At 42.3% G+C, this 26905-nt stretch overlaps 1 protein-coding gene across 2 annotated transcripts; it reads left to right on the top strand.

Annotated features, from left to right (window-relative positions):
- Positions 1-831: 831 nt before the first annotated feature.
- LOC147166104 (importin-13-like) lies at positions 832-26593 on the top strand. Of its 2 annotated transcripts, XM_086089347.1 has the most exons (23): positions 832-996; positions 1325-1439; positions 6418-6543; positions 6610-6966; positions 8033-8286; positions 10410-10550; positions 11031-11172; positions 11277-11443; positions 11516-11636; positions 12564-12711; positions 12965-13146; positions 13230-13256; positions 13805-13939; positions 15186-15338; positions 17917-17997; positions 18090-18227; positions 18644-18740; positions 21216-21268; positions 22830-22896; positions 23763-23821; positions 23889-23978; positions 24315-24496; positions 24616-26593. In XM_086089347.1, exons 2-23 carry the CDS (start codon positions 1368-1370, stop codon positions 24710-24712), a joined length of 2889 nt encoding a protein of 962 aa, XP_085945473.1. In that variant the 5' UTR covers positions 832-996; positions 1325-1367; the 3' UTR covers positions 24713-26593. The 2 variants fall into 2 exon arrangements, 1 of the variants encoding a protein (XP_085945473.1); XR_015096488.1 differs by lacking the exons at positions 21216-21268; positions 24315-24496; positions 24616-26593 and having other exon boundaries at positions 23889-23976.
- Positions 26594-26905: the final 312 nt, after the last annotated feature.

The following is a 26905-nucleotide window of genomic DNA, read 5'->3' as shown; positions in this document are numbered from 1 at the left end:
GCTATCCCTCTCTTTCTCTAGCTCTCGCTCTATCCCTCTCTCTCGTTTACCAGAAACAGTGCCACGTGTTCCCGGTTCAAAAATAGCCCGCTGAGCTCACGCCTGACTATCACTAAAGGTCAGATCAGTTTTAACAGAGCCGAGTTAATCCGTTAAAAATAATTATATAGTGAATGTTATTGTGCGGTTTTTCCCCCCCAAGTCACTAAATTTTCATGAATCACTGAGTCATTCGTCTTGTAATGTCAATATTTGACCACCCAGTGACGCCGTTGCTCCGTGGTTAAAATTTGAATTGCATTCGTTGGTTGGATACGTTTGCACGTCCGCCATATTGAATGTGTCATATCTGCCTTGCCATAAACTAATGCAAGTCATTGGACCCGAATTGACAGGTTTTGCCTTATTCCGTACTACTGTTACTTTAAATCATACAGTACTCCACTCTGCTGCTACTATATGACAAATGTGCTTTACTGCAAAGTTCACTTTACAATTGTTGTCTTGTTTAGTAAAGTGTTTATTTATAGCATTATTTAGTATATTCTATTTTTCATCCTTTATTGTCTAAGGAGAAAATAAGATCGGTAACAACTTTTCAACGTTCACTGGCGGAGAGAATTGATACTGGGAGTGTTGTGTTACCACAGAACTTGAACGCAGCCAAAAATGCTTACCCTTACATTAGAATCGCGGCGTGCCCAAACCGTGTTGCGTTCAGGAATGGCGTCACTGTACTGTCAATATTACCAGTGCCACCGTCGCTGTTTGGGTAAACGCATAGATAGGAGTGAGGTTGATATCTAATGAGAAAATTGAGGATTTAAAAATAAGGAACAATCAGAAGGTCTTGAACAGTGTGTGGTGTCGATAGGTGGGTACGCCAAGGTTTCCCAGAGCACTTGAACGCAGCACAGAGTTCCGAGGCGAAAGCAAAGCAGCGGCATCAAACTGCCAGCAAACCCGCGTCGTCGCTCTCCTCCACCGGACGCAAAGGTGTGGAAAACCTCGTTATTATTGGAATAATACCCATGGTGTCAGGCACGGGCTCCCACAAATTAATCGCACGTGTTGTGTTTGCGGTCGGGTTTAGTATCGAGAGGCGCGCATTGCTAAAGTTAGCTTCGCTGCTAACCGTGTTGATTGTTTATTGGTTCGCGTTAGCATCGGTGAGCTCGCTGCTGTCAAGATGGGTGAGCTAACGTTAGCACGCCGGCTAGCATCCACTATCAGCACCATGACCCTGCCCAGTTTAATTGAGATGCCAGTTTAGCTCACTTGCAATAGTAGATTTATGCATTTTTCTATTTGTGTGTTTTCGAAGGTTAGGGGATATTTGACAGCTACGTGCCCCAGAGGGGGTTGCTATGATGGAGACCCCGGGGAGGGTAGCAAATACTCAGGACGCCTTGGACTTCACTGTAGAGAACGTTGAGAAGGTGAGTTTATTGACTGATCGTAATGTTGTATTGTTCCGGTGTGTACAAACTCTGAATGACCTTTTTGGGATATCGCCTATAGAAAATCTGGTCAAAACACTGTAAAATTTGAATAAAACAGCATAACTACATTATTTCTTAACTAACCTCCTCAACTCTTTGATTATTGTCTGCTATTGAGGAACCCTTTCTCTAGTCATAAATATATCCTCCAGTAAGCTCAAACAGGCCACATTCCCAGGGGTTCTCTACTCTGTAAATCAATGCGTCAGAATTACTGTGGCTTTTTAAATAAAGTCACTTGCCCTAAACGCGTGATTTTAATATTAAAAGGTACATTATTTGTGTGTGAAGTGCAATGCGGACAGTAGGTCATGTTCTTTCCTTCACATATTTGTTGTGGAGAGTTTTGGAGCAACTCAAAAAAGTACTTGATGTATTAAGGCAAGATTTGCCTATGGCTAACTAGCTAGCAGAAAGCTAAAATAACAATCTACATCTTTACTCTGTGCTACATCTTTACTCTGTGCTACATCTTTACTCTGTGCTACATCTTTACTCTGTGCTACATCTTGTCGAGCAGCGCAAATATGTATGACAAAAAGTACTTGGACTTACTGTGACAAAATTTGGTGCAATGGGACATCATGTCTACCTCTTATTAAATAATGGATCATTATAATACAGTTAATTCATCTTTACTGAGAGCTGCTCGTCAAACAGCACAAACGGATGCAACATAAAAAAAGTGCTTTGCGCATTGTGACATTTGGCACACTAGACCTAGCTAGCAGGTAGCCCAATAACCTAACAGCGCAGTCTACATTCTGTAGTTACTCTGTGCTCATTTTTGTCAAACACAAGTAGGTGCAACTAAAAATGTACTTCGCACATTATGACAAAATCGACGTGTTGTGACAACATTTGTCTATGCTAACAATACACTGTATTGGCTAGCACAAGAAGCTAATGTAGTATTCATCTTTAGCGCTCCCCCTTGTCAAACAGCACAACTTTATGTGACTTAAAGAAGGTACTTGGCGCATTGTGACAAGACGTGTATGACATTAAGGTCATATTCACACGGAACTAGCATATGGTCAATACTCAAGAGATATTGCAGTAGGCCAACACCGCTGTATATGCCTTTTCTTCGGTGCTCATTGTCAAATATCACAAACAGATGTGACTAAAGATATAGTACTTGACGCATGGTGACAAAGTGTATGTGACATTTCTGTTATTTTTACAAGGGCCAAGCATCTGGCTGTGAATCAGCCAGCTGCTACCAAGCTAGTGACGAATGTGAGGCGTCTATGTCTTTAGTCAGTGCAGGTAATCAGTCAGTAAAAGTGCTGAATCTCTTTGGACACAATTACTTTGGCCACCACATACAGTACATAGTGAGTTCTATGATGGTGGCTGAAATTAGGTCTAGTAATAATAATAATGCATCAGATTTATATAGCGCTTTTCGAGACACTCAAAGACGCTTCACAGTGGAATGGATACATTATACATGCACTCACACATTTCACACTGTGGTGGCAGTAAGCTACTTAGCCACAGCTGCCCTGGTGCAGGCTGACGGAAGCGAGGCTGCCAGTGTGTTCCTACGGCCCCTCCGACCACCACCAAACATTCGCACCATTCATACACCAGTGTGAGTAGCACTGGAGGCAATGTGTGTGAAGTGCCTTGCCCAAGGACACGACGACACATGAGAGCAGGGATCGAACAGCCGGCCTTCTGGTTACTGAACGACCGTCTACACCCTGAGCCACGGCCGCCACAGTTAGTTAGCTAGTGAGTTTCACATACCTTTAAATGTTGAAGCAACTAATGCCTGTTCAGTCTACCATTTTGTCCAACATTGATTTAGGGTGTTGAACTGTGTGTAGTGTTGTGTTTCTGCCATAAATCTCCCTGCTGGCTGGTCATAGACGCTACTGGAGGAACGGGTGGGGGAGGATGGAGACAGGAAGGTGTGTGTATGAGAGAGCAGAGTTAATGTGCTGAAATGGAGGAGAGTGTGTGTGGGGGGGGTGGGGGGGCTGCGGGGCACAGAGTGGACCAGAGGGGGAGGGGCATACATGGAGGATGGCGATGTCATTAAAGGCAGAATGACGATGCTGCTATTGTACTCCTTCATTTTAACGTCTTTTAGGACCTTTCCTGTCATTTTTCCAATTGAGACAAGAACCAACTACCATTGCTTACATAATTAATGTGCCTGTGAGGTTCATTAATAACTTATTCACGTTCAAGTGATCCATAGTGAAAGTACCTAATGTGGGTGGTGTGAAGCATGTGAGCTACATGTCTGTTTCATGCCAAGATTCCACAAAATTGCACTTTATGCAGAACCCCGTAAAAGTGAGACATTATGCCAACTGTAAAGTCTTCTCCCGCTATATTGCATTTGATTTAAGCAGTCTTTTATTATGGGTTTGTATTGTACTCTAATTCGGGCTTGCCACAGTTGAAAGCACCAGTACCAAAAGCACAGCCCGCTCCTGATTGATGGATATTCACACTCACCGAATGAGTATAGTGTGTCCCATTGTGATGGCGGGTTTGTGTGCGTTGATTTTTGTGTACATGGCACTGGAGATGATGGCTCCTGGCTCCTCGGCGGCCACCCTTTTGTTTGTTATTTGGTCTAACAGACAAAGTTCCACATTGTCCACACTTGCCAGCTACACGCTCTGATGCAGCCTCTTAAAGCGAAAGACGAAGGAAGCACACTTCTTCCATGTTAGCATTAGCATTTTGAGTCCAATCTTTGTTGTCTTGATTTGTTGTGAATGTGAAGCCAGTTGTTTTATTTTTGCTGTCAGCTTGGCTTAAAACATCTGACGTTAGCATCAATAGCTGAGACTAGAGCAAATGCAGCATGTCTGAATCTTTGTCTAACATTGTAATGTGTTTTTTAAAAATCTGCCAATTATAAAAGCACTAATATCGGTCGGGCCCTACTCTTTGTTTTCTGTTCTCTGTTATTAATATATTCATCTTTCCTCTGCCACAAATTTTCATAGTCAACAATGCAGTCAACCCTTGTGAGGATAAGCGGTTAAGAAAATGGATTGATGGAACAATGCAGTCATATAAAAAGGTGTGAAAATGTCGGCCCTCAGTAAAAGCAGGCATTATTTTTTCTCCATCCCTCATTTCTTATCATTGATCCTTTGCGTCTGCCTGTTTGCGTTCAATTGAGTCAGTTGGCACAATTTAGCGGGGCTTTGGCAAACGTGAGAGCAGATGGCGAGGCTGTCACCAAGGGGACAATTTCTCACTCGCGTCACTCCTCCGCCTCTCAACGGCCGACCTGCTGACAGCCCACTGCACTCACTCAGGTGCAGCCAGGTGGTACAGGCGGCTTCCCGCCGTTTGTAGCTAGGCAGTGGTCAAATTGAGGGGTAGCTCAGAGAATTGAAGTCAAAATGTTTTTGGTCTTGCATTGTGATTGTCACTTGACCAAAGCCAGAAAACAGATGAGCCGTGACAGGAGGGCACTTTGACGTCAATTGAGGTTGACAACAGAGGGCGATTGAAGGTTATAATATCCACTCTCTTGAGATGGATACAAAAAAATTGGGGATTAATCTGCTTTATTCTTATTCTTAACACAAAAGAAAGAAATCGACAGAACTATGGCTAATATCTGACAGGCTTGTTTATAAGACACCTGGGAACTGTGTCTCCTTTAAATCTGGCAATGTAAGATTTTGGGAAGTGAGCTGCACTAATGATCCGTCACCACCGCGTTGCTGCGTTCAACTCTAATAGCACAATTAGTCGAATGGGGAAGTAGAGCGGTGCTGACTCACAAAAGCATCTTAATACACATGTTTGTTACAGTGGTAGAAGATTGCTAGAGCTACGTTATACTGCATTTATCTCCTTTACTCTCCTTTTTTACACAAAAAAGAAAGTATGGCCTCATGACCAAAATGGGAAATGAGCTTCATAAAATGTCTTCTGGCCAGACAAAAAATTAATATTACATTAGAGGCAGAAAGAAAATAATGAGTAGAATTCAATTAGTGTTTCAGTGGGGCATAAAACCCAGCTGCCATCATAAAACCTTTAACAAATCCACAGGAAATGATTGAAGTCACATTTTAACATTCTTAACAACCACAAAAGTCAATCATTTATTTGTTGCTCTTCTAAATTTTACCCAATATTGCACCCTAAAAAAACTATACCTTTCTTCACACATGACATTTTTATGAGACATTTGATCTCTTTTTGCCACCAATATTATTGCTCAGTTTCCAAATAGTACAACTAGGAATACTAGTTGCCGCTTCGACTACATTCAACAAGATTGAGTATCTAAATCTGAATATCAAAGCTCTCACGAGCACGATTATTACATTATCGAACCTGTCATTGTTTTTAATGTTGTGGCTGCTGGATGGTTCTGTGTTGTAAAACAGGCTTTTATTGCAAATTTGTGGCCTGTATGCGTTCATAAGCCATCATTCATCTCGACTCTGCTCTCTAACTCGCTTGCTGCTTAGTACCACTCAGCAGCTGTACTTCAGAGTGCCGTTTTTTAGGTCAATGCTTTTGGTAATAGCGTAAAAAGTGTCCCGGGGCTTTTTTGGGAATGATATTAAACAATGTTGCTGGCATATTACACATTTATGTCAAGTGAAACTGGAGTTTAAGGCAAAATAAAAAGGACCTCTGCAGTAAAAATGGCCGAGACCATAAACATTGATGCACAAAAATATCCTCTCATTATTCTGGCGTTTTGCAAAAATAAATAATTTTGCTAATTGTAATTGACCTAAAACTGGAAGAGCTTAGTCTGATTTTATATAAAAAACGGTGAGAAAAATAAGCACATGTGCCTATGGTGTATTTAAACTGTAAATACTTTTAGGCTTAATTTTATCTGAGCGATTGTATGACATATTGGTTTCATTGAGTTGCATTCTCCTCTGTTTGTCTTTGCTGGCAGGCCCTCCACCAGCTGTACTATGATCCTAATATCGACAACAAGAATCTGGCCCAGAAGTGGCTTATGCAGGCCCAAGTGTCTCCTCAGGCCTGGCAGTTCTGCTGGGCTCTGCTCAGCCCAGACAAGGTATACAACTCTCACGCTGTCACATAGTAGTAAAAAATAAGCAGCATTCATCATGTCACTCCACAGGTGCCGGAGATCCAGTATTTCGGTGCCAGCGCGCTCCACACCAAGATCTCCCGGTACTGGTCAGACATCCCCAGCGACCAGTACGAGTCGTTGAAAAGCCAGCTGTTCTCGCAGATCGCCTGCTTTTCCTCGGGCGCCAAGATGGTGCTGACGCGGCTGTGCGTGGCGCTGGCATCGCTGGCGCTCAACACAATGCCCGAGGCCTGGCCTGGCGCCGTGGCAGAGATGGTGCGGGTGTTCCAGGAGGAGGGCGGAGTTATTGATGGGCGGGCGCGCTGCCTGGCACTGCTGGAGCTTCTCACCGTCCTTCCAGAGGAGTTTCAGACTAGCCGATTGCCGCAGTACAGAAAGGGACAGGTGTGGTTGACTTTGATTTATTCATTTATTTTATTAGGGTTAATAGAGGAGATGGAATCTACACCGTGGACTGGTAGCCAGTCACGGGCAGGACACAATAAGACAAGCAAGCATTCACATCTATCGGCGGTTTGGACCTCTAAAAAAATTGTAGGAATTACCTTTTTCTTTTAACATATTTATTTAAATTTTTGTAGACAAAATCTTCTTTGAATGAATTAACGATTTACATAAAAATATATATATATATATTTGCCGTATGATAATACGGCTCTTCGACACCGCCGTGGAGGCGCTGGTCAACGCCATCTCACAGCCTGACTCCCAAAGGTGCGTGCCACCAGTACATGGTCAAACCTAAGGGAGAAGTCAGATACAAAGTGTCACATATATATATATTTTTTTACAAATGTCCAAAAATTACCATATAATGTACACAAAATTGCAAAAAGAAAAAAAGAATCGCAAAATTAATTTTTTTAAAAGGGAGAAAAGAAAACGTCCAAAAAGTAACCATAAAATATCCAAAAACAATTGAAAAGAAAAAGAGACAATTTTTCAAAAAAAAAGCAGAAAAGAAAACATTCAAAAAGTAACTATAAAATGTCCAAAAACAAAAGAAGTAATCTCCAAAATTACCATAACATTTCCACAAAAATGTTGGAAATTTGCTAGCAAAAAAAGACAAAAATAATCATAAAAGAAAATTATCATATGTGCATAAAATTGCCAAAAATTTCAGAAATTTGACAGACAGAAAAGTCTAAAAATGTATGAAAACGAAGTCTGATAAATTACAACAACAAGACAAAGGTAGAAGAAAATTAATCTCAAAGTATTGGAGGCTGCATATTTTCTCTTCTGGTGCAGCTCTAATGAGCTCTTGTGCTCTCAGTACATTAGACTAACAATAAAGTACTGTTTCGTTCAACACAATGTTCAAAGGTTTTGCGGCTTCAGATATTTTATTTATTTGGCCTAAAATGGCTCTTTTGACAGGAAAGGTTGCTTGACCCCTGGCGTAGATAATGTTGTAACAAATCCGAAAAAATTTTCTTCCTTCTAGGTCCGGGGCGCTCTGGGCCAGGAGTGGGGCTCCGTGTGCCCGCTTCTGCAGCAGCTGCTGCGACGGACAGACAGCCCCGGGGCAGTGAAGGCCCGAGTGCTACGCTGCCTTTCGTCTTGGGTGCTGCTGGACGTGCCGCTCAGCGAGAGTGAGAGCCTGGTACACGATTGCTTTGTCGCCCTTCCTGACCCCGAGCTCTTCGACACCGCCGTGGAGGCGCTGGTCAACGCCATCTCACAGCCTGACTCCCAAAGGTGCGTGCCACCAGTACATGGTCAAACCTAAGGGAGAAGTCAGATACAAAGTGTCACCTTGATTTGACTACTGCCGCTCGAGTGAACTGGGGGGGATTGGAGAAATTAGGGTACGGCAATGCCAATGTAAGTACACTATGCATGAATATAAACTGAATCAATATATACAAACATTGCGTTTTAATGGGCATAGAGGATGATGTGCTTCACACAGCCATATATGTACTTTACTGACTGTTCATACCTACTGAACAGCATTTACTCTTTCATCAGAAAGTATCATTATATTGGTGATTAAACTGTAAAACTCTGGCCGATTATTAATTTGGAAAGGCCTAATATTGGTCGTTTTCACCCGGCAGATTAGGTAGGTACTTCCTGTGATATATCTAAGGCATGATTTTCTCAACAATGTTGGTCAAACTCTAAATTTTACAATAGAGATTCCACTGTAACAGCTTCAAAGCTTGTCATGGTAATGATGGGAAAATTTGCCTTGGAGCAATGTGAGCGTTAGAACTCCATTAGCAGCAGACAGGGTGGGTGGGCACTGGCTCGACATAAAGGAGGGAGGGATGTGATACAGGGGCATGTTGACAGCTAAAAGGGGGGAGGAAAGGCGAGGGAGTGGAGGAAGAGAGCGGCATGTCTTGGTTGGCTGGCGTTGCTATGGTTACACAGCCGGGGCGAGATGTCATCGCGACCGGTCGATTCAGATGTGGCGAGCGCTCGTTACCCCTTCTCTCCGAAAGGAGGAAAGCGAGCGTGGGGAAAAAAGGATGGTTAGGTGGTTCTTACCTCGGCTTCACAGATTGGGAAGGATCGAGACGCTGACCCATCACTTTTAATGTGATGGCTAATGTATTAGATCTAGTGGAAAGCATGCCTCGCCTTTTTTTTATTTTACGTCCTCCAGAAATTTATAGATTGATGTTTAAGCTCCCATCTAATTCCTTTCCCCCCACCTCCCCTCCTCGGGTTCTCTCCCTCTGTTTAAACTCATCACAATCAACTCATTGGAGGGCACACGATTGGTCCAGCCGCATCCTGTTGCCAGGCAACCCTTTTCCCCCGTCTCTGAGGTAATTGCAGAGGGGATGGCAACAGGGAATAGTCGTGAAGGGGAGCGAGGAGACCATAACAGACCATTCACTTAATGCCTAATGTATCCAAACTGAAATTAATTGAAATGCCATTAATCGGTTCCAGACAAAAAAAAAAAAACGCATCATGTCCTTTAAAGGACATGACCCACAACTTCACAACCAGCGCTGGTTAAAAATGAATGATCCGTTAAGTGCTACTCACAGAGTTGCTCATTTAGATTGAAGTGCATTCAGTCCGTTGGCAAGACACACAAACCGGTAAGATGGATGTCTGTCTTCATCTCAACTTGTGCGGATCTAAATCGAGCAGTATGAATTCATTTATATATTAATATAAAGAAATATCAACTGTATTCACAAAAATAAAGTAAAATATGATAAGAAAAAAGTTAGCAAGCAAATTACGCACACACAGGACATTTTTTTGTTTTTTGCACATACACATTGTCTGTGACATTTCGACACACATACACACCCCTGATCTTTAAATGTCACACTATCACATGATGCCATTAAGAATAACATTGTCTCATGATGTCATGCAAGCCAATCTGAGAGGGAATCAACTGTGTGTGAATCTGTTTTAATGAAGTGAGGAAGAAGAATATGAAATAGTGGCTTATAGCTGTTTACCTCTCAGCGATGGCTTTGATCTCAATCTTGTGTGGGCGTGTTTGTGCAGATGAAAAAAAATATATAGCCCTTGACAGCAGGGAGGGGCTAATTTTCCCTTTCACAAATCAACATCAAATAAAATAAAATAAAAGACCATGACAGCAGATCTACATGAAATTGGATGGATATTTCTATCAGAACAGAATGCACAAAAAAGTCTCAAGGAACCATGTTTGAAATTGAACACAAGGTTGGCCATTTTGAGCAAATTCCAGAGCTCTTACTTTTGAGTAATTAATTCCAATAGAGATTTCGCCCAAAGTAAGCCTCGACTGGACGCAGGTATGTATCCTTGTCATTGTTGTTAACTGTATTATTTGTGCTTATGGGTGCGTCATACAGGTATGTGAACACGTTGCTGAAGCTGGTCCCTCCAGTGCTGGCTCTACAGGAGCAGCTCAGGGAGGCCGTCCAGAATGGCGACATGGAGACTTGCCACGGCATCTGCCGCATTGCTGTCACATTGGGAGAGAACCACTCTAGGTTGGTTGGTGTTTGTCTCTTAATATGTACAATACACGTTTACTTGAACCCCTCAGAAATTATCTAAAGACAGTTAGCTTTGAATTAGGCTAGTAGAATCACGAAACCAAGTAGCTGATTTTTTTAATTTGAGTTGTGGAACTGCTCTTTGCAGCTGTCAAAAATCTGTACTATTAGCAATATAAGAAACTCTGAATTTATTTTAAAAAATCATGTTAAACGACAACTTTTGCAATTTAACTTGCACAATTTGCAATGAAACTGGAATTTTAATTTTTAAGAAATAAAAATGACAGGCTGATAAGTCAAAACTGCAGTAAGAACGAAGAAGCAGCATTAAAAATACGAAATCTTAAATAATGCAGACTATAAATAAACTGGAAAGGTAATCAAACAAGGCCTGAATGTTGAATCAGGTGTTTTTTTAGTCAAATAAGACACCAACTGCATCAAGCATTTTTCCACTTTCTTTCTTTACAGGATTCTGCTGGAGCAGGTGGATCACTGGCAGAGCTTCCTTGCATTAGTCAACATGATTATGTTTTGCACGGGCATTCCCGGCCACTACCCGGTCAATGAGACCACCAGTTCGCTCACGCTCACTTTTTGGTACACTCTACAAGTAAGGGCATCTTCACGTGGACAGTCTGTTGTGTTTGTCAAGATACTTAAAAATGTTTCATGACCCCGACTCAAGACAGGTTACTTTTTTTTATTGCCTTCCAGGATGAAATCATGTCATTCGAGTCAAACAAGCAGGCAGTGTACCTGCAGGTGTACAGGCCGGTGTATTTCCAGCTAGTGGACGTTCTGCTCCACAAAGCCCAGTTCCCCTCGGACCAAGAGTACGCATCCTGGTCCTCTGATGAGAAAGAGCAGTTCCGCATCTACAGGTTTGTGACTCTGTATGCACGTGGGAGTTATTTTTTTCTTGAAAGAGTAAATGTAGTGTCTCTCTCTTTCAGGGTGGACATCTCTGACACGCTCATGTACGTCTACGAGATGCTGGGTGCTGAGCTGCTGAGTAATCTCTATGACAAACTAGGAAGACTCTTGACGAATACAGAGCAGCCCACGTCATGGCAGGTGGGTGGGACGCTGTGTTGCTCAGATGACATTTCTCAAAATGTTTCACAGTAGATTTGGTAATCAAGTGCAGTGTAGCGTCCAAAATCAAACATAAATCATTCCTTGATATATTTTGGCTTGCAGAAGAAGAGATTTTAGGAATTTTCCCCAATTTCAAGAAGTACCGAGGTGTTTTTATGACATGTCTGAGCCAAATTCATCAAAAATAATCCAAGGATAAAGAATTTATATACATCACTAATCTGTCCAGGATAACTGCTTCACCTAGCAGTCAATGTCAGTCAATTGTGGCGGCCATGGCTCAGGGTGTAGAGACGTTCGTTCAACAACCAGAAATTCATGTGTCGTCGTGTCCTTGGGCAAGGCACTTCATACACATTGCCTCCAGTGCTACTCACACTGGTGTATGGAAGGTGCAAATGTTTGGTGGTGGTCGGAGGGGCCGTAGGTGCACACTGGCAGCCGCGCTTCCGTCAGTCTGCCCCAGGGCAGCTGTGGCTACTTAAGTAGCTTAACGTCACCACAGTGTGAACGTGTAAGTGCATGAATAATGTATCCATTCCATTGTAAAGCATCTTTGCGTGTCTAGAAAAGTGCTATATAAATTTGATGCATTATTATTATTATTATTATTATTATTATTAATGAAGCGCCTCCTGTCAGAAGCTAAAGCTACTTTGCACATCCCCAAAAACATTGTGCAGCTCTGCTTACCTTTCATGAAGCCACGACTGTTCAATTTAACTATAGATTTACTTGGTTGCTTAGTTTCACACGGGATGATTTTGTAGGCATTTCAGAGACAAAACTGTATACAAGCTTTTATGAAGTACATATTGTTAAAAGTAAAAAATAGTGAGTAGCTTATTGGCCACTCACTGTCATGGTTGAAATACACTAACATACTGGATATTTCTCCTCCAGCACACAGAGGCTTTGCTTTACGGTTTCCAGTCCATAGCGGAGACGATAGACGTCAATTACTCGGACGTCATTCCGGGCCTCATAGGCCTCATCCCCAGAATAAGCGTCAACAATGTTCAGCTGGCCGACACAGTGATGTTCACGATAGGTGAGATCTTTTCTGTCATGTCCCTCCTAGACAATATTGCTTCTGTTACATAAAGCGTCATTGGCAGAGGGTGCACACTAAGTGATTTTTAACATCTTTTCCAGATTTTTAAAGTATTTCCTCTAACTGTCTCCATCAAATGGGTCACTTCCTAATCGGTTGTTGTTCAAATTTATGTCACGATTCAAGTGACCTGAGGCTGGCCCATTTTTGGTATGCGTGTACCCTGCTTTACTGTGAATCCTTCTACCAGGTGCTCTGGCTGAGTGGTTGGCAGACCACCCGGTGATGTTGAGCAGCGTCCTACCCCTGGTCCTGCAAGCTCTGGGCAACCCGGACCTTTCCATTTCGTCCGTTTCCACACTAAAAAAGATCTGCCGTGAGTGCAAAAGTGACCTGCCGCCTTATGCCACCAACATAGTAGCTGTATCCCAGGTATGTTTGTTTTATGCTTAATGGTCAGATTAAGGTTCTTTGTGCATGCAGTAACTATTCACTTTTGTTTTTGTTTTTTACAGGAGGTTCTAATAAAGCAGATCCACAAGGTCAGTTTACGATGTGGCTCTTTTTAATTTGACTAATTTAATTCAATTAATGTTTCATTGAAGATAAACCATAAATTATGGTAAAGGCACATGTTTTACATTAGACACAAACAAACAGAAATTCCACAAAGTGAACACATTGGTCATTTTTTTATTTTCTGCCATTATAAATGAGTATGTAAAATAGTATAATGTAAAAGCCACTTGTGCAAGGGATCTTCTATTTAAAAAAAAAAAGAAGTAATTTGGGCATCTCCGCAAAGCAACTTTCATATGTCCCATGAATACAAGTGCAACCATGTGGGATATTTGTCTTTTGAATTGTACATGGAAATAGACAATCAATAAAATGGGAATCAAGTAATAAATTGGAATTGGGCACTGGGACCTGCAGGTCAGCCAGTGTTGCCAAAATACGCTTCATGTCCAACAAATGTTCTTTTCGTCTTTTCAACAAATCCGATTTGCTGGTGTGGTTGTGTGACTGTGTTATGGCATTAAAAAGGGGGCTTTTATGTTAACTCTTGGCCTCCTTTGTTTTGCTATAGACGAGTCAGTGCATGTGGCTGATGCAGGCGTTGGGCTTCCTGCTGTCTGCGCTGCCTGTGGAAGACATCTTGAGGAACCTTCACTCCCTAATCACGCCTTACATCCAACAACTGGAGAAGCTGGCGGAGGAGACGGTGTGTGGATCAATTCCAAAATTGATTTTTTTTTAAATCCTGTACATTTTACATGACACATATTCCATAATGACAAATGTTGTGAAACAATGTACAAATAATAATAATAATCTCATTAGTATTTACGTGCTTTGCTATGAAGCTGAAAATTTAGCTCAGGTGAATAATTTTCCACTAATCAAGATTAACGTAATCCAGCAAAAAGTGGCTAGATTTGTTGCTAGTGGCTTTATTTTTTTTCCACAAGAGGGGTCAGAAAACTCAGCAAGGTGTCAGCACTGACAATCCTTTTGTTACAATGCCGAAGCCCCGCCCCCAGTTGTCAGTAACAAAAGTGTACAGGTACTCTGCATTTGCATGAAACTTAGTACCCCACCCGAAACAAGCCATTTTTAATATCCGCTTTTAAGTAGTCTGTATTTTCAGACCTGTGCTGCACAGAGGAGGCTTTTTTCATCTTCTGATTAACGAACACGGAACAGTTGCAGCCGTTCGCTGCAGGGTGCCGCCAGACGTCAGCCAATATGAATCTTTTCCTTCATTTTTATCCGCAACCAAACAACACAACCTCATCGATCCTCACTGCTTCCCATCCATTATGTACTGTCTTGCATTTGCTTTGTCAGCATGACATCAGACTGGCAAATCAGCTCGAATGCCCGTTGTTGGACAAATAGTGGCTCCTAGTGGGCAGACCTTCAACCTCTCTGAGTCTGATGAGAATTCAGTGTTGAATTTAAAAAATAAAGCATTGGCATTTGTAATGTGTCACCATGGAAACGGCAGTAACTAAAACTCTTGACTATAAATTATTAACAGAAGGAGGTGCGGCTGTATATGCATCCCTAAAAAAGAAATAAAAGCCTGTAAAACCACTGATCCTATTGGGTTATACTCATGAACATGTGCTGCTCATAAGACAGACAGAATGTTAACCACTTGGCTGTTCCTGAGCAAATGTGTGTCCATTAAGATTAATGAAAGTCATGCACAAGAAATAAAATTAAGCAGGCACATATTAGTTGTAAACCAAAAGCAGGTTTATTAACTCAATGGCAGAGGCGGCGATTAAGGGTAAAGCCTGTATTTATTTGTAAGAATGTGTATCGTGTTGACAATGTATTTATAAAATAAATAAAAAATATATAATTTTCCCATATAAAATGTTTCACTCCACTGCATATTGATTGAATGATTGCTTATGATGATTTTCTGTCTCTTCTTTTTTTTTTTCTTCTCCTTTTAGCCTAATCCGTCCAATAAATTAGCTATCATCCACATCTTGGGGCTGCTATCCAACTTGTTCACCACGCTTGACATCAGCAAACAGGATGACGAATTGGCGGACGGCTCGGCTGTGCCTGTCAAACCGGCCCCTCCCCCACCTGGACCCAACCCGGTCAGTGCTCCCCCTCCACCACTCCCGGCCATCATTACAAGTAATATGATTAGTGGTGTGATGCACTTCCACGGATGGTGTTGTTACGATACCAAAATTGTGACTTAAGGTAGTGGAGGATAAAATGAAAAATTGACACATTAAACATTGTTAACCACTAATGACAATTATAAAACAAAAATAAAATGATTATTTTGTAGCTGCTGAGATCTGAAGACTTTTTTTAAATGGAAAAATGGCTTAACAGAAGATCATTTTATACCACAAAATGTAAGAAAACCAGCACCTTTTTTCCCTCTCAGACTTAGTTTTGCTCATCATTATATCATTTGAAATTGTGTTTAATAGAGTGCAGAGATGTATTAAGTCTATTTAAATGTACTGTGGTAGTGGGCAGGTTCATATTCCTGCTTATATTTTCATGCCCAGTTATATGTACTGTAGTATATCCTGCATGCAGTTTAAATGCTCAATTAGCACATTCGTCATTTGTTTTTTTGTTTTTAAATAATTGGATCAATCTGTGTTATGTCATTGTCATCGGGCAGAATCCTCTCCAAAATGTTCCAAATATCATCAGTTTAAAGGAAAAAACACACACACGTATAGAAAAAATAACAATGTTTCAACAATGAAAACAAATAAGACACAGAAACAAGTGCCACAGGGACCAAACACCATCTTTTGTGTTTTTTTTCCTCATCTAAGTTTAAATTCTATACCATCCTAGTTTAATGTCTTTGAGATACAATACAATTGTTTTTTCAGGAGATGGCATCTTTCTCCTTATGTGGCACAGGGACACTACTGATTAATTGCCTCATGGTTGTCAACAAGTTTGCTTGTCACAAAATAATTTACCCTCATTTGACTTATATTTGAAGGCAAGTCATTTATTTTTTTTATTTTTTTTTTTTTTTTTTTTTTTTTAGAGCTCAGTATTGTTCATTCGGAAATGTCATCATCATTGCTCTTTTTTTTTTTTTTTTTTTTTTTTTTTTTTTAAATATATATATATATATATATACACATATATACATACATATATACATACATACATACATACCTTTTTTTTTTTTTTTTTGTGTGTGTGGGTGAGTATGTGTGTGTGCGTGCGTGCGTGCGTGTGTTTGTTAGCTCACCAGAAAACCTATTAGAAAAAAAAAATCTTATACCGTTCACCTAAATCGAACACCAGGAGACCCGAGGGGACCGAAGAAAACCAAGGAAGGTGAAATCCAGCACCGACCAGACACCCCCCACCAGAACTCCTCCCCAGCCCAAGAAACATCCAGACCCCAACAAATCCAAAAAACATAAAGTCAGGGAGGCCTCAAGAGACCAACGGAGAGACCGAGAAAAGGAAGGAAGGACAGACGAAGCCGCGTGAGATCCGAGACACCAGCCTCCACCGATTCAATAACCTGAGGAGGAAACAGATTGTGTCTGAGTTTCGGTAGATGCTGGTGTGGTGGATCTGGCATGCATGAAAATCTCCACCAAAGAGGGGAGCCGTCGACCCCCGCCGGAACAGAGCAAGCGCAACACCTCAGGGCCCCCCAGGCCGCGGCAGCGCCAAAGGACGACCCCCGGGCCCCACCAGGGCCACCGGCCGGAGAGCAAACCCAGGAGCAGGAGCGCCCCCCGCCCCAACACGGCCCGCGCCCCCGGCCCAACGCAGCAGGACGGGGCACTGCAGGCCCACCAGGCACCCCACCGGCCCCCAACCCCCGCCCCCCCCACCACCCCCCGCCCCCCATCCACCCCCCGCCACCCACCCCAACCCAGCCCCAGCCGCCCCCATGCCCCCAATCCCCCAGACACCCCCCACCCCCAGCACCCCCTCACCCCGCAACCCCCACCACCCCCCCCCCAACAAAGCCGCCCCCCCCCCCCGACCCCACCCCGACCAACCGGCAGCCCCCCAACCCCTGACCCCCAGCCCCCGGGGACCACCCGCACCCAGGCACCGGCGCCGAAGAGGGGCCGGACAGCGGAGCGGAGAGGGCAGCCGCGCCCACCCCACCCCCCGCCGTGTGGAAGGACGGAACACCGGGGGCAGAAGGGGGAGATGGGGGCACCGGAGGGCGGCCGACACCCCCGAACCCCAGGCCCAGCGGGGGAAGGCCCCGGTCGTCACCCCAGCGTTCTTTGTGAAAATTAACCCCTGTTACTGAGTCCGCCAGCTCGCGGACTGGCGAACTCTACCCCTAAACCGTGAATGTGACCCCACCCAGTGTATATACAAGTGTGTGTGTGTGGTGCATTAAAATTAGGAGCAGGTGAACCGGAGCCGATGGAAATGATATTCCCACGCTCCGATCCACCCGCCACCCAAGCATGTTGCTGAGTGTATGTGGTGCATTAAAAAAAATAGATAGGGCGGGGGGGGGAAGGCAAGTCATTTAAATGTCACGTCTGCTGACCTGCCACTCAGCGAGATGTTTGATCATACGGCCATCTTCTAGCCTGAGTGGTTTTAATAATATTCTTCTGTCCTACAGTTTTAATATATATGACAAAAGGTATCGAAGGCACAGCCTGCCAATGCTAATGTTTATTATTTGTGTGCCCACAGGTGGTGGTGGTCCTCCAGCAAGTATTTGCCCTCATACAGAACGTACTCGGCAAGTGGCTGAACGACTCGCAGGTGGTCGAGGTGCGTCACCTCCTTTCTTCTCCCAATTTGGTGACATTATTTACCTCTCTGCCGGACCAGCGGCTTGAATGGATTTCACGTGTGCTCTTCAGGCGGTTTGCGCCATCTTCGAGAAGTCGGTAAAGACACTGCTGCACAACTTCGCCCCCATGGTCTCGCAGCTGAGCCAAATGCTGGGACAGATGTACAGCACCATTCCCCAAGCCTCGGCCCTCGACCTAACACGACAGGTAGGCACAAATGGTAATGGTACATATGTTCCTATTTTTTGCCAAGGAAGGTCAAGTACTTTGACAATGAAAATTGATTCCCAACACTTAACACCCTTAAAACGTAATTTTATTGAATTTTTTTAAACAAAGGTTACTTAAAGAAAGTCTGTTTTGAACGTGTCATCTAAGTCCGTCTGTGTTATTTTTATCCATCCCCTTTGACTTGTTTTCTAACACCGTTCTATGACGTAGAAAAAAGAAAAGCACTTGAGGGAGAACATGGGTTGCCAGGGCAACTCTGCCAAGGTGTCTAGCACATGTGGTCGTTTCTAAAAATAACCAAATGACTGTGACTGCAGATCTTAAAGGGTCTTAACACGGGTTCATTGATTATGGAGGTCTGATTGTGTTGCCTTGTTTTTCATGTGTTTCAGATGGTCCACATCTTCGCTAGCCAGACGGAGCATTTCCCACCCATCAAGGCTCTGTTTGAGCTCGTAACTTCTGTAACGCTGTCCATCTTCCAGCAAGGTAGGGCTTGGTAATGCTGTGAAATGCATCCCGGCGGTAGATCTTTGAATGTGTTTGTTGCCTTTCATATCACACAGTCCAAACAAAGTAGCACACAAAACAGCTGAGTGAAACTACATTTTGCCTATTTCATGTAGTTTACTCTACAGAGACCCATTTCTTACTGTGGCAATACTGATGTTGCTACATTTTTTAAGCTAAGTCGACTGGGACATTAAAAAACAGCACTGTTCAAATGTTTACTTGAGTATTCTGTGTCAACTTGTTGAAATATTCAGAACACTTCAGACACTTGCACAGCATAATGAGCCAATGCAAAAGCTGTAATGGAAAATTCTGCCTTCACGAAGATAATGGAACTCTGTTTTTCATCATAGTGTCAGATAGGGGTTCACTTAACCATGCGAAATGAGTTGATTTTGATTCATACAAAGTAAATGCAGTTATTCCTTCCGCATGTGGCCCCGTGTAATAATTTTGTTGTAACTTTTCATTCTAAAAAATATGAACACTCACTCTAGAAAATGGATGGATGGCTGAATAAATACATTCAAATTAAATAACTGCTAAATTAACACAACAAATATTATAAGGACTATTGCTAATGTTTGTAAATGCTTAGGAATGTGAAGCCCTGACTAAGTTTGCAATCTCTGACGCTCAAATCAAATGTTGCATACAACTGAGCATTTTTTTAATCTTTGAAAATGCAGAATTTGCGATACAAATGAACTCATTAGAGTATGAAGGTTTACCTAATGTTGTGTCCAGTGACTGTACTATTCCACTGTAGCCTGGGGATTTTTGTGAATTGGCACTCAGACCAAACATTGAACACAAAAAAAAGACATTGACGTCGGCCTCTCCCGCTTCCCTTTATGTTGCATCCCCCCCAGCCCCCTCTGTCTCCTGCCTCCCTGCTTTTGATTGCTTCCGTAATGGCTGCCTCACTCCCTGACTCTTAAACTCTTTCCTTTCCGAGCAGGTGCCTTTCTTCAGTAAGGCGGGATATTTTACTGTATGTTCACGACACAGAGATTGCTCTCTTATTCATATGGCTGGCATGTACCAGCAGCATATGGCACTACTAGAGCTGTGTGGTGGCCCTCTGAATAAGCACTGTGTTCCCTCTGCTAGTGAGTAAGTGTGTTTGTGTGTTTGTGTGTGTGTGTGTGTGTGTGTGTATGTATGAATGTAGGGCTTCAGGGTGGTTTGAGTTGTTGAGCCTGAAGCGTGTTTGGAGTGTGGGATCAGCTAAAGCTGGGCGCTCACTACAGACGTTGGTGCTTGCAACATCAATTGTGACCCATCAGTGTCTGGCCATTGGATGTCTAGTTCACTGAAACTGTATCTTCAAATGTCCATCATTGATTTGTTTTTGTATATTTGCAATTGGTACTATCGTTTGAAAAGAAATGTCTAGTGGTCTGTGTCCAGCATTGTAAGGGAGGTGGTGCTATCTGAACCTTTTCCAACCTATAATTTCACACTGAGGGTTCATCTTTGGAGCAAAGGGGGATCTGGTGAGCCGGCTTCCAGCGGACCCTTCACGCCAAGGCCTTCCCATGAAACACAAGCCGAGATGATATGTGTCTGCCTGTGTCTTTTATCCAGAAGCCAGCGATTAAAGGATTTTACACAGTGTGAAAGTACCACTGCAGAATATTGTCCGGTCGAATTTGTCGATACCCTTTATCTGTCCAAAAAAAAAAAAAAAAGGCACTATGATGTTTTGTTTTTGTTTTTTTTCTTAAGGTAGTCATTTGGCTTAACATACTACCCATGAAGCCGTAAAAATGCTAGCTAGCACAGGTGCTAAAATGACTAAATTTAGACAAAAAGAGGCGGAAAATACAGGCAGTGTGAAAGAGGCTATAGATACTATCTCGGGCAGACCTCCAAAAATTTGGGGTCAACTTTACACTTCTAATCAATTTCAAACGCCATGCAAAAAAAAGAAAAAGCAATATTTCATTATTCCGCTACATTTTCATGAAAACACTGATTACGACATGACAAAGTCGGTCATGGTCTGGCTTGTGTTTCAGGGTGAGGAGGTAAGCAAATTGGCGGATCGGTCCCCTTTCCTCCAAAGCGTCACAGTAACAGAGGTGCCTCCTGGGTTCCCACTCCAAAGCCACTTTTCGTTCTTAGGTTTCTTCTGTTTCTCTCTTCGTTACTTCTTTCTTTGTTGTTGAAAAACAGACCCATGTCTTTGTCTCCTGCCTATTCTTTTCTTTCTCTCTCCCTCCAAGAGTCCGCCAACGCTTCACACGCCCCCCACCTACCCACAAACACCCCCACTTCCCTCCCTACCTCCCCTCTTTGTTCCTTACTCACATGTGAATTATTTCAATGAACTACTTTTGAGTTCTCTTTTGAGTTCCACATGACTGTTGAATCTGTTCCGTTGCTGTTTGTATATTATTCTTATTCTCTTTTGATTTCTTAAGTTTCATCTTTATTATATTTTAGGACCCAGGGATCATCCTGATATTGTTGATTCATTTATGCAACTCCAAGCTCAGGTGTGTTTTTGGTTACTTATTTCACTCACTTTGGGTTTCTCTCTTCCTCTTTTTCTCTCTGTCCTCTTCCTCTCCTCCTCTCGTCCTGGTTAACGGACCTTAAAAAGTCATGTCGTGTATGGTGAGGCTTTGGAATGACTTTTCTCCTCAAACGCTCAGCATTCTGACAGTCACCTTGACACATAAACACATGAATTATGGCCATCATATCGGTAGAGGGGAAACAAGTTGTGGTGCCTTGGCTCGAGTTTAATTTGTTCAGGGATTTATGTCGTCGATTTTCAGGGAGAGAAATGTCAAAACGTTGGAAGTCGTACAAGTTTAGGTACTTCACACTCGTCTAGAGTATGTACTGTATATGAATGGTATAAACAAAGTAGAGGCGCAATGATTAATCCACAACTAATTAATTATCAAATTAATTGATAATGACTTTGATAATTAATCGTTTGGAGCCTTTGCTTTCTTTAAAATTGTCAAAATTATTGAAATGTTATCCTCTCTACAGTAAATATTCTCAGATTTCTGTTGTCCTCCATAAAAGCAGATTTATGATTATTATTCAAAAAAAATATATGCAAACATCTTTGGGAAACATTGATCCACTTGTTTGTCTATGTTCTGTCATGTTACGACCCAAACCAGTAACTGAACCTTGATGCAGTTCATGGCGTGAAGTGAATGCAGTGAGTATTTTTATTTAATTTTTCTCTCGCAGCGCTTTATAGACAATTCGGTAAACTTCATATACCGGTACATGTTTTGAAATGTGAGATGAAAATGCAAACTCCATACAGAAAAGCAGTAGGCTAAATTGACGAAGCACTAACACATTTCAAGAATTCAAATAAAATCATTTAGTTGTAGAAGGTGCGTACAATTTTCACCAAGGTGACTGCTTAGTCTCTGAGCGCCCTCCTCCTCTCAAGTCATTCCAGCCCACAGCCAATCAGAGCCCCAAAATAATTAATATTCAACTCTAATATTAATTAATCACTTCAGACAAATTGGCTGAAGGATTTTCTGTTTTATTCAAATACTTATTTTTTTGTTGTTGTCTTCATTATTCCTCTCCCTTTTGTTTTCTATCTTTGGATAGATGTGACCTCCATCTTTCTCCTCCTTTTCTCTCCCTCTCTCCTCTCCTCCATCCTGAATGAGTTGTTTATGAGATGAGTTGTATTTCTCTTTATCTGCACATGTTGATTACCTGCACACTTTTGTTGCATATTCAACCAAAAACACACACAGTAAAAACAAAGTAGCATTTTCAAGTATCCGCCCAAAACCACCATTGACTTAAGTTTTGAGTCTTTTGACTTAAGTTTCCAGGTATTATTTCAAACTTTTGGTTGCAATTTGTTTCTTATACCTGCGGAGTTGTGCATCAGAGCATCTCTCTGACTTTTGGGATATTCATGAAAGCACTGTGGCCTGGTAGGCAGATCTGTTCTCAGTCCCATGTTGCTGTCGGATCTGACTACCAGGCAAGTAGGATAGGAAGTACTTTGTCACTGTATGTTCTCAACAAACCCACATAACGCTTTTGTTTGCCTCATAGGCCCTCAAACGGAAGCCCGATTTGTACTTATCTGAGAGTCTCGACGTAAAAGCCGTGTATCACTGTGGTAAGTTTGTGATTTAAGAAGCTTATGGTTTATTGATAAAGGCTAGTTTTGTCATTATCTTATTATGGAGGGAGGCCTCAGAGAAAGTGGGCGTGCGTTTAGTCCGCAGAGGCGGTGCTGGGGTGGGGCCGCACGCAATGACGTCAAACCGTGCCAACAGCTCGTTTTCTCAGGTTGGCAGGGGCTGGTGCTTGGAGAGCAGAATAACCTAGAATGTCTCATACAGGGACGAATGGAGGAATACACAACTTTGGTCGTGTTTTTGGTGAGGAATTAGCATTTTAACATGGCTAAAAGCTCCAAAAAGATTTTTCATGTTGCAGTCCCTTTAAGACAACAGAATAAGTCAGGGAATACACACATTTGTAAATTTATGAGTTAATTGAAACAAGATCACCATTTAAAATATGATGTTTTTTTATCTCTAAAATTCTAACTTTGGTGTTGTCAGATTATGATTTATTGAATTGTTTTATTTGATCTCAAATATCACTTTTAGTTTTTTGAAAAATGGCTTGAAAATTAACTATATATTCTCAGCTGAACTATTTAATGGATGCCAGAAAGGTTGACTACACAGCAATGTTTTTGGTATCTTAATGTGTGACTCGATAGTCTAAAACTGGTCAGTGTGGAAGGATGCAGAAAGATAGGATAGGAAGATATCGAGCCGGGAGAAAGGTCACAGTGACACAACAGCCTAGCTCAAGTCAACTATCTCTGTGACAAAGAGGCCTAATCTAATGCATACAAGCCAAACTGGGATTTTTATTGACACAAAAACCTGCTTTGTAAATTGAAACTGTTGCTCCCACTAATTATAAAATATGGACAACATTATGACTCTATTTCTTTCCCACGTGCAGGGCTTCTATCGCTTAAGTTTCCCGAGGCTCCAACCGTCAAGTCGACTTGCCTCTTCTTTGTGAGTGCGCACATTGTGAAATGATGATCATGGAAGCGTGTTGCTGATGGTCTTGTGTCCGTTTCAGACTGAGCTGTTGCCACGCTGTTCTGACGTGCCCCCCGTGGCCAGGTTGCTACAAGAGGACGGCAAGATGCTAATCCAGGCACTTTTGGAGGTGCGGAATTCTCCCAATGTTCCGCATTATGGGGGCACTTTTTTGCTCAAGGGCCACATTAGGTTTTTAAAACGTACAGATAGGCCAGATCATTCATAGACGAGACTAGATGTTAAATTGGTTTTGTAAAATACTTTATTGTAATATAATAATTGAGATTGTGTTTTTATTGTATTATAAATTAAACACTGGATTTGACTTTCCCTTAAAATGTGCACAAATTTAAACATGATTGCAGGGGATAAGAACTGAGTCCAGACGCATATTACTTTAGGATAATACCATGTACCTGAAATAGTGAGGGATTTCTGTATTTTTATTTTCTCCCCCTTCCAGGGTATCGGTGGCGGGGCTTCTCGGAACCTGATGGAGCAATTTGCGGAGGTGCTGTTCAGCCTGAACAAGCACTGCTTCTCGCTGCTCACTGTGTGGCTAAAGGTAGCGCTGCAGCCGCCGGGCTTCCCGTCGTCGCGAGTCACGTCGGCGCAGAAGGACCACTTCTCCCAGCAAATACTCAGGTAGCACCACAGTTGCTGTTTCAAATTAGGGTTTGAAAGTACGGTGTCAAGTCAGAGCTTGGCCAACCAGACCAGTTCCAATGTAAGCATGAACTTTTTTCTTTTCTCTTTCCACCTAGAGAGCGAGTGAACAAGCGGCGGGTGAAGGAAATCGTCAAGGAGTTCACGCTGCTTTGTCGAGGCCTGCATGGCACAGAGTACGCCGCTGAGTACTGAGCACCAACGGCGGGGAAAAACCCTAACACAGACGGCGAGGAACCTGTGATGGCGGGACCAGACGTTGGAACCACATTTAACGGACAAAAACACACCTGTGGCTTTTAGGGAGGCTTTTTTTGGTCCTCTTTCAGCTTTTCAGCATGCTGCCTCGTGTCCCCTCCAAGTTCCTTTCACTGCAAGAGCCCTCAAAATGGACAAGAAAGTCAAATTTTATTTGGTGGGGGGGGGGGGGGGGGGGGGGTCGCCCTTCCCCTGATCTTTCTGTAGTTACCTGGTGATTATGATTATCCATGTGAAATGAAAATGGTATCGTAACGTAGCTACTAGACGTTCTCATTCAGGATGACTTATACATAAATATACGTATATTATATATATATATATTGAGAGAGGAAGCCGTGCTGCTGCTACAGTGGAGATATTGGTGTAAATGTCATATCTGGACCACCCTGTGATACTTGCTCTTGCCAAATGATCAAGCCGTGTGAGTATGTTACACACGCCTACCTTGAATGCGTTTGAAACTAAAGGACAAGAAGGGAACTCTGGGAAAAGCAAGGCGGGCCAGGGGAGGGGAAACTGAAATCTGAAGGCCCAAGAGAGCCCAATGTATCATCATTCGTTATTTCTTCATTTAATACGGCTCTCGGAGGACAACAGGGTGTCCCAAAGTCTGGACACTGGCCAAAAAAATCACATTTTCGTGGAATTATGTTTTCACAAGACAGCACGGCGGACAACTGGTTGTTCCGTCTGCTTCACTGCTCAGAGGTTCTGGGTTTGAATCTGGGCTCAAGCCTTCCTTGTGTAGTTTGCATGTCTTTCCGACTTCCTCCCACATCTTAAAAACATGCAGGTCAGGTTCATTTAAGACTCTAAATTATCAATAGGCCGGAATTGCTTTTTTTCCCCAAACAATATGTGGCCTGCGGTTTGCTGGCGACCAGTTCAGGGTTGAACCCGCTTCTCTCGCCAAAAAAACAGTTTAGATCAATTGAAGACTTAATTGTCCATAGTTGTGAATGTTTGTTTGTCTGCCTTTTATTTGTTACTTGCTTTTGGGACACAACTTCTTTCGCCAAAAGTCCACTGAGACAGTCTTCAGCCAACCTTAACCCTAATTAGGAAAAGTGGTATAAAAAATACTTGATCGATGGACATTTTTGGCATTTATCCAATTGAAAATTGAACATTTCCAACATTTGTGATGCAATGCATTCATGGCACATTCAAGCTGTTAATGGCCCATGTGTCCAGACTTAAGGGCCGCCGTGTACAATGGTTTCCCCACCCCTGCACCGGTCATCAAAATAATCAAAATTGTGCATATTATTAGTCATTTCTGCAGCATATTTTGAGTGTGCGTGTTCATAGCTGCATTTTTAGCCACTCGTCCAGCGCACTTATATTGGACCTAAAAGTACACAAGCATAACCTCCTCATCTTTCACGCCAAAAAAAAAGACATTTCTTGAAGCCTCACATCTCACCAGACAGTCATGGACCAGACTCCCTGAAATCAGGAGCGATCACCTCAAAGGAGGATCCAATGGGATTAGAGGGCGAGGGATAGCAACGAAAGGGACCATCAGCAGCATTCAAATGTATCTACTCCCATCCACACTCTAATCCTGCTGTCTTATCCGAGGTGCCTGCAGACATGTAGCATGTGTTTGTGTTTTGTGGGGGGAGGACAGGGAGGCTTTTGGGACTATTGACCTCAGGAGTTTGGATTTGAACAGTGACAGTCTGGATGCTCATACATGTGAGGGAAAGAAGTTAAAAGGAGTTGGTGAAGAATGAGAGGGAGGGGGTGTTTGAAATGTACATTGTTTTTTGTACCTTGGCTTTAATTTATTAAATATACTGTAAGACTGCAGCTTGCCCCTGACTTTGTTTTCTAAATGTACAATAATAAAAAAAAATACTAGCTTTAAAAATATTGTACACAGTACACAAATATTGGAAAAAGTGCAAAATGGTGCACAAAAGTGTTTTTTTAAGGCAAATATTGGGAAAAAAATCAAGTTCATAAATTGAAAAAATATTACAAGAAAATACTGGTAAAGAATACAAAACTTTAAGTATATTCACAAGTATTAGGGAAAATTAATTAATTAATAAATAGAAGACAAATATACAAATAGAAAAGAGATGAAAATTTAATATTAAAACCAAATTATGAAAAATT

This window comes from Leptonotus elevatus, chromosome 11 (genome assembly GCF_054856555.1).
Source record: "Leptonotus elevatus isolate MCC_2025b chromosome 11, RoL_Lele_1.0, whole genome shotgun sequence".
NCBI classification, from domain to species: domain Eukaryota; kingdom Metazoa; phylum Chordata; class Actinopteri; order Syngnathiformes; family Syngnathidae; genus Leptonotus; species Leptonotus elevatus.
Note: the sequence above shows the minus strand (reverse complement) of the source record. Positions and strands in the feature narration are given on the sequence as shown.

Bases quoted from the DNA above. Each gene is read 5' to 3' on its own strand.
- LOC147166104 (XM_086089347.1), top strand. From the start codon at position 1,368: ATGATGGAGACCCCGGGGAGGGTAGCAAATACTCAGGACGCCTTGGAC. The intron at 1,440-6,417 runs GTGAGTTTATTG...CTTTGCTGGCAG, and splicing joins CTGTAGAGAACGTTGAGAAG to GCCCTCCACCAGCTGTACTA. The intron at 10,551-11,030 runs GTTGGTTGGTGT...CTTTCTTTACAG, and splicing joins TTGGGAGAGAACCACTCTAG to GATTCTGCTGGAGCAGGTGG.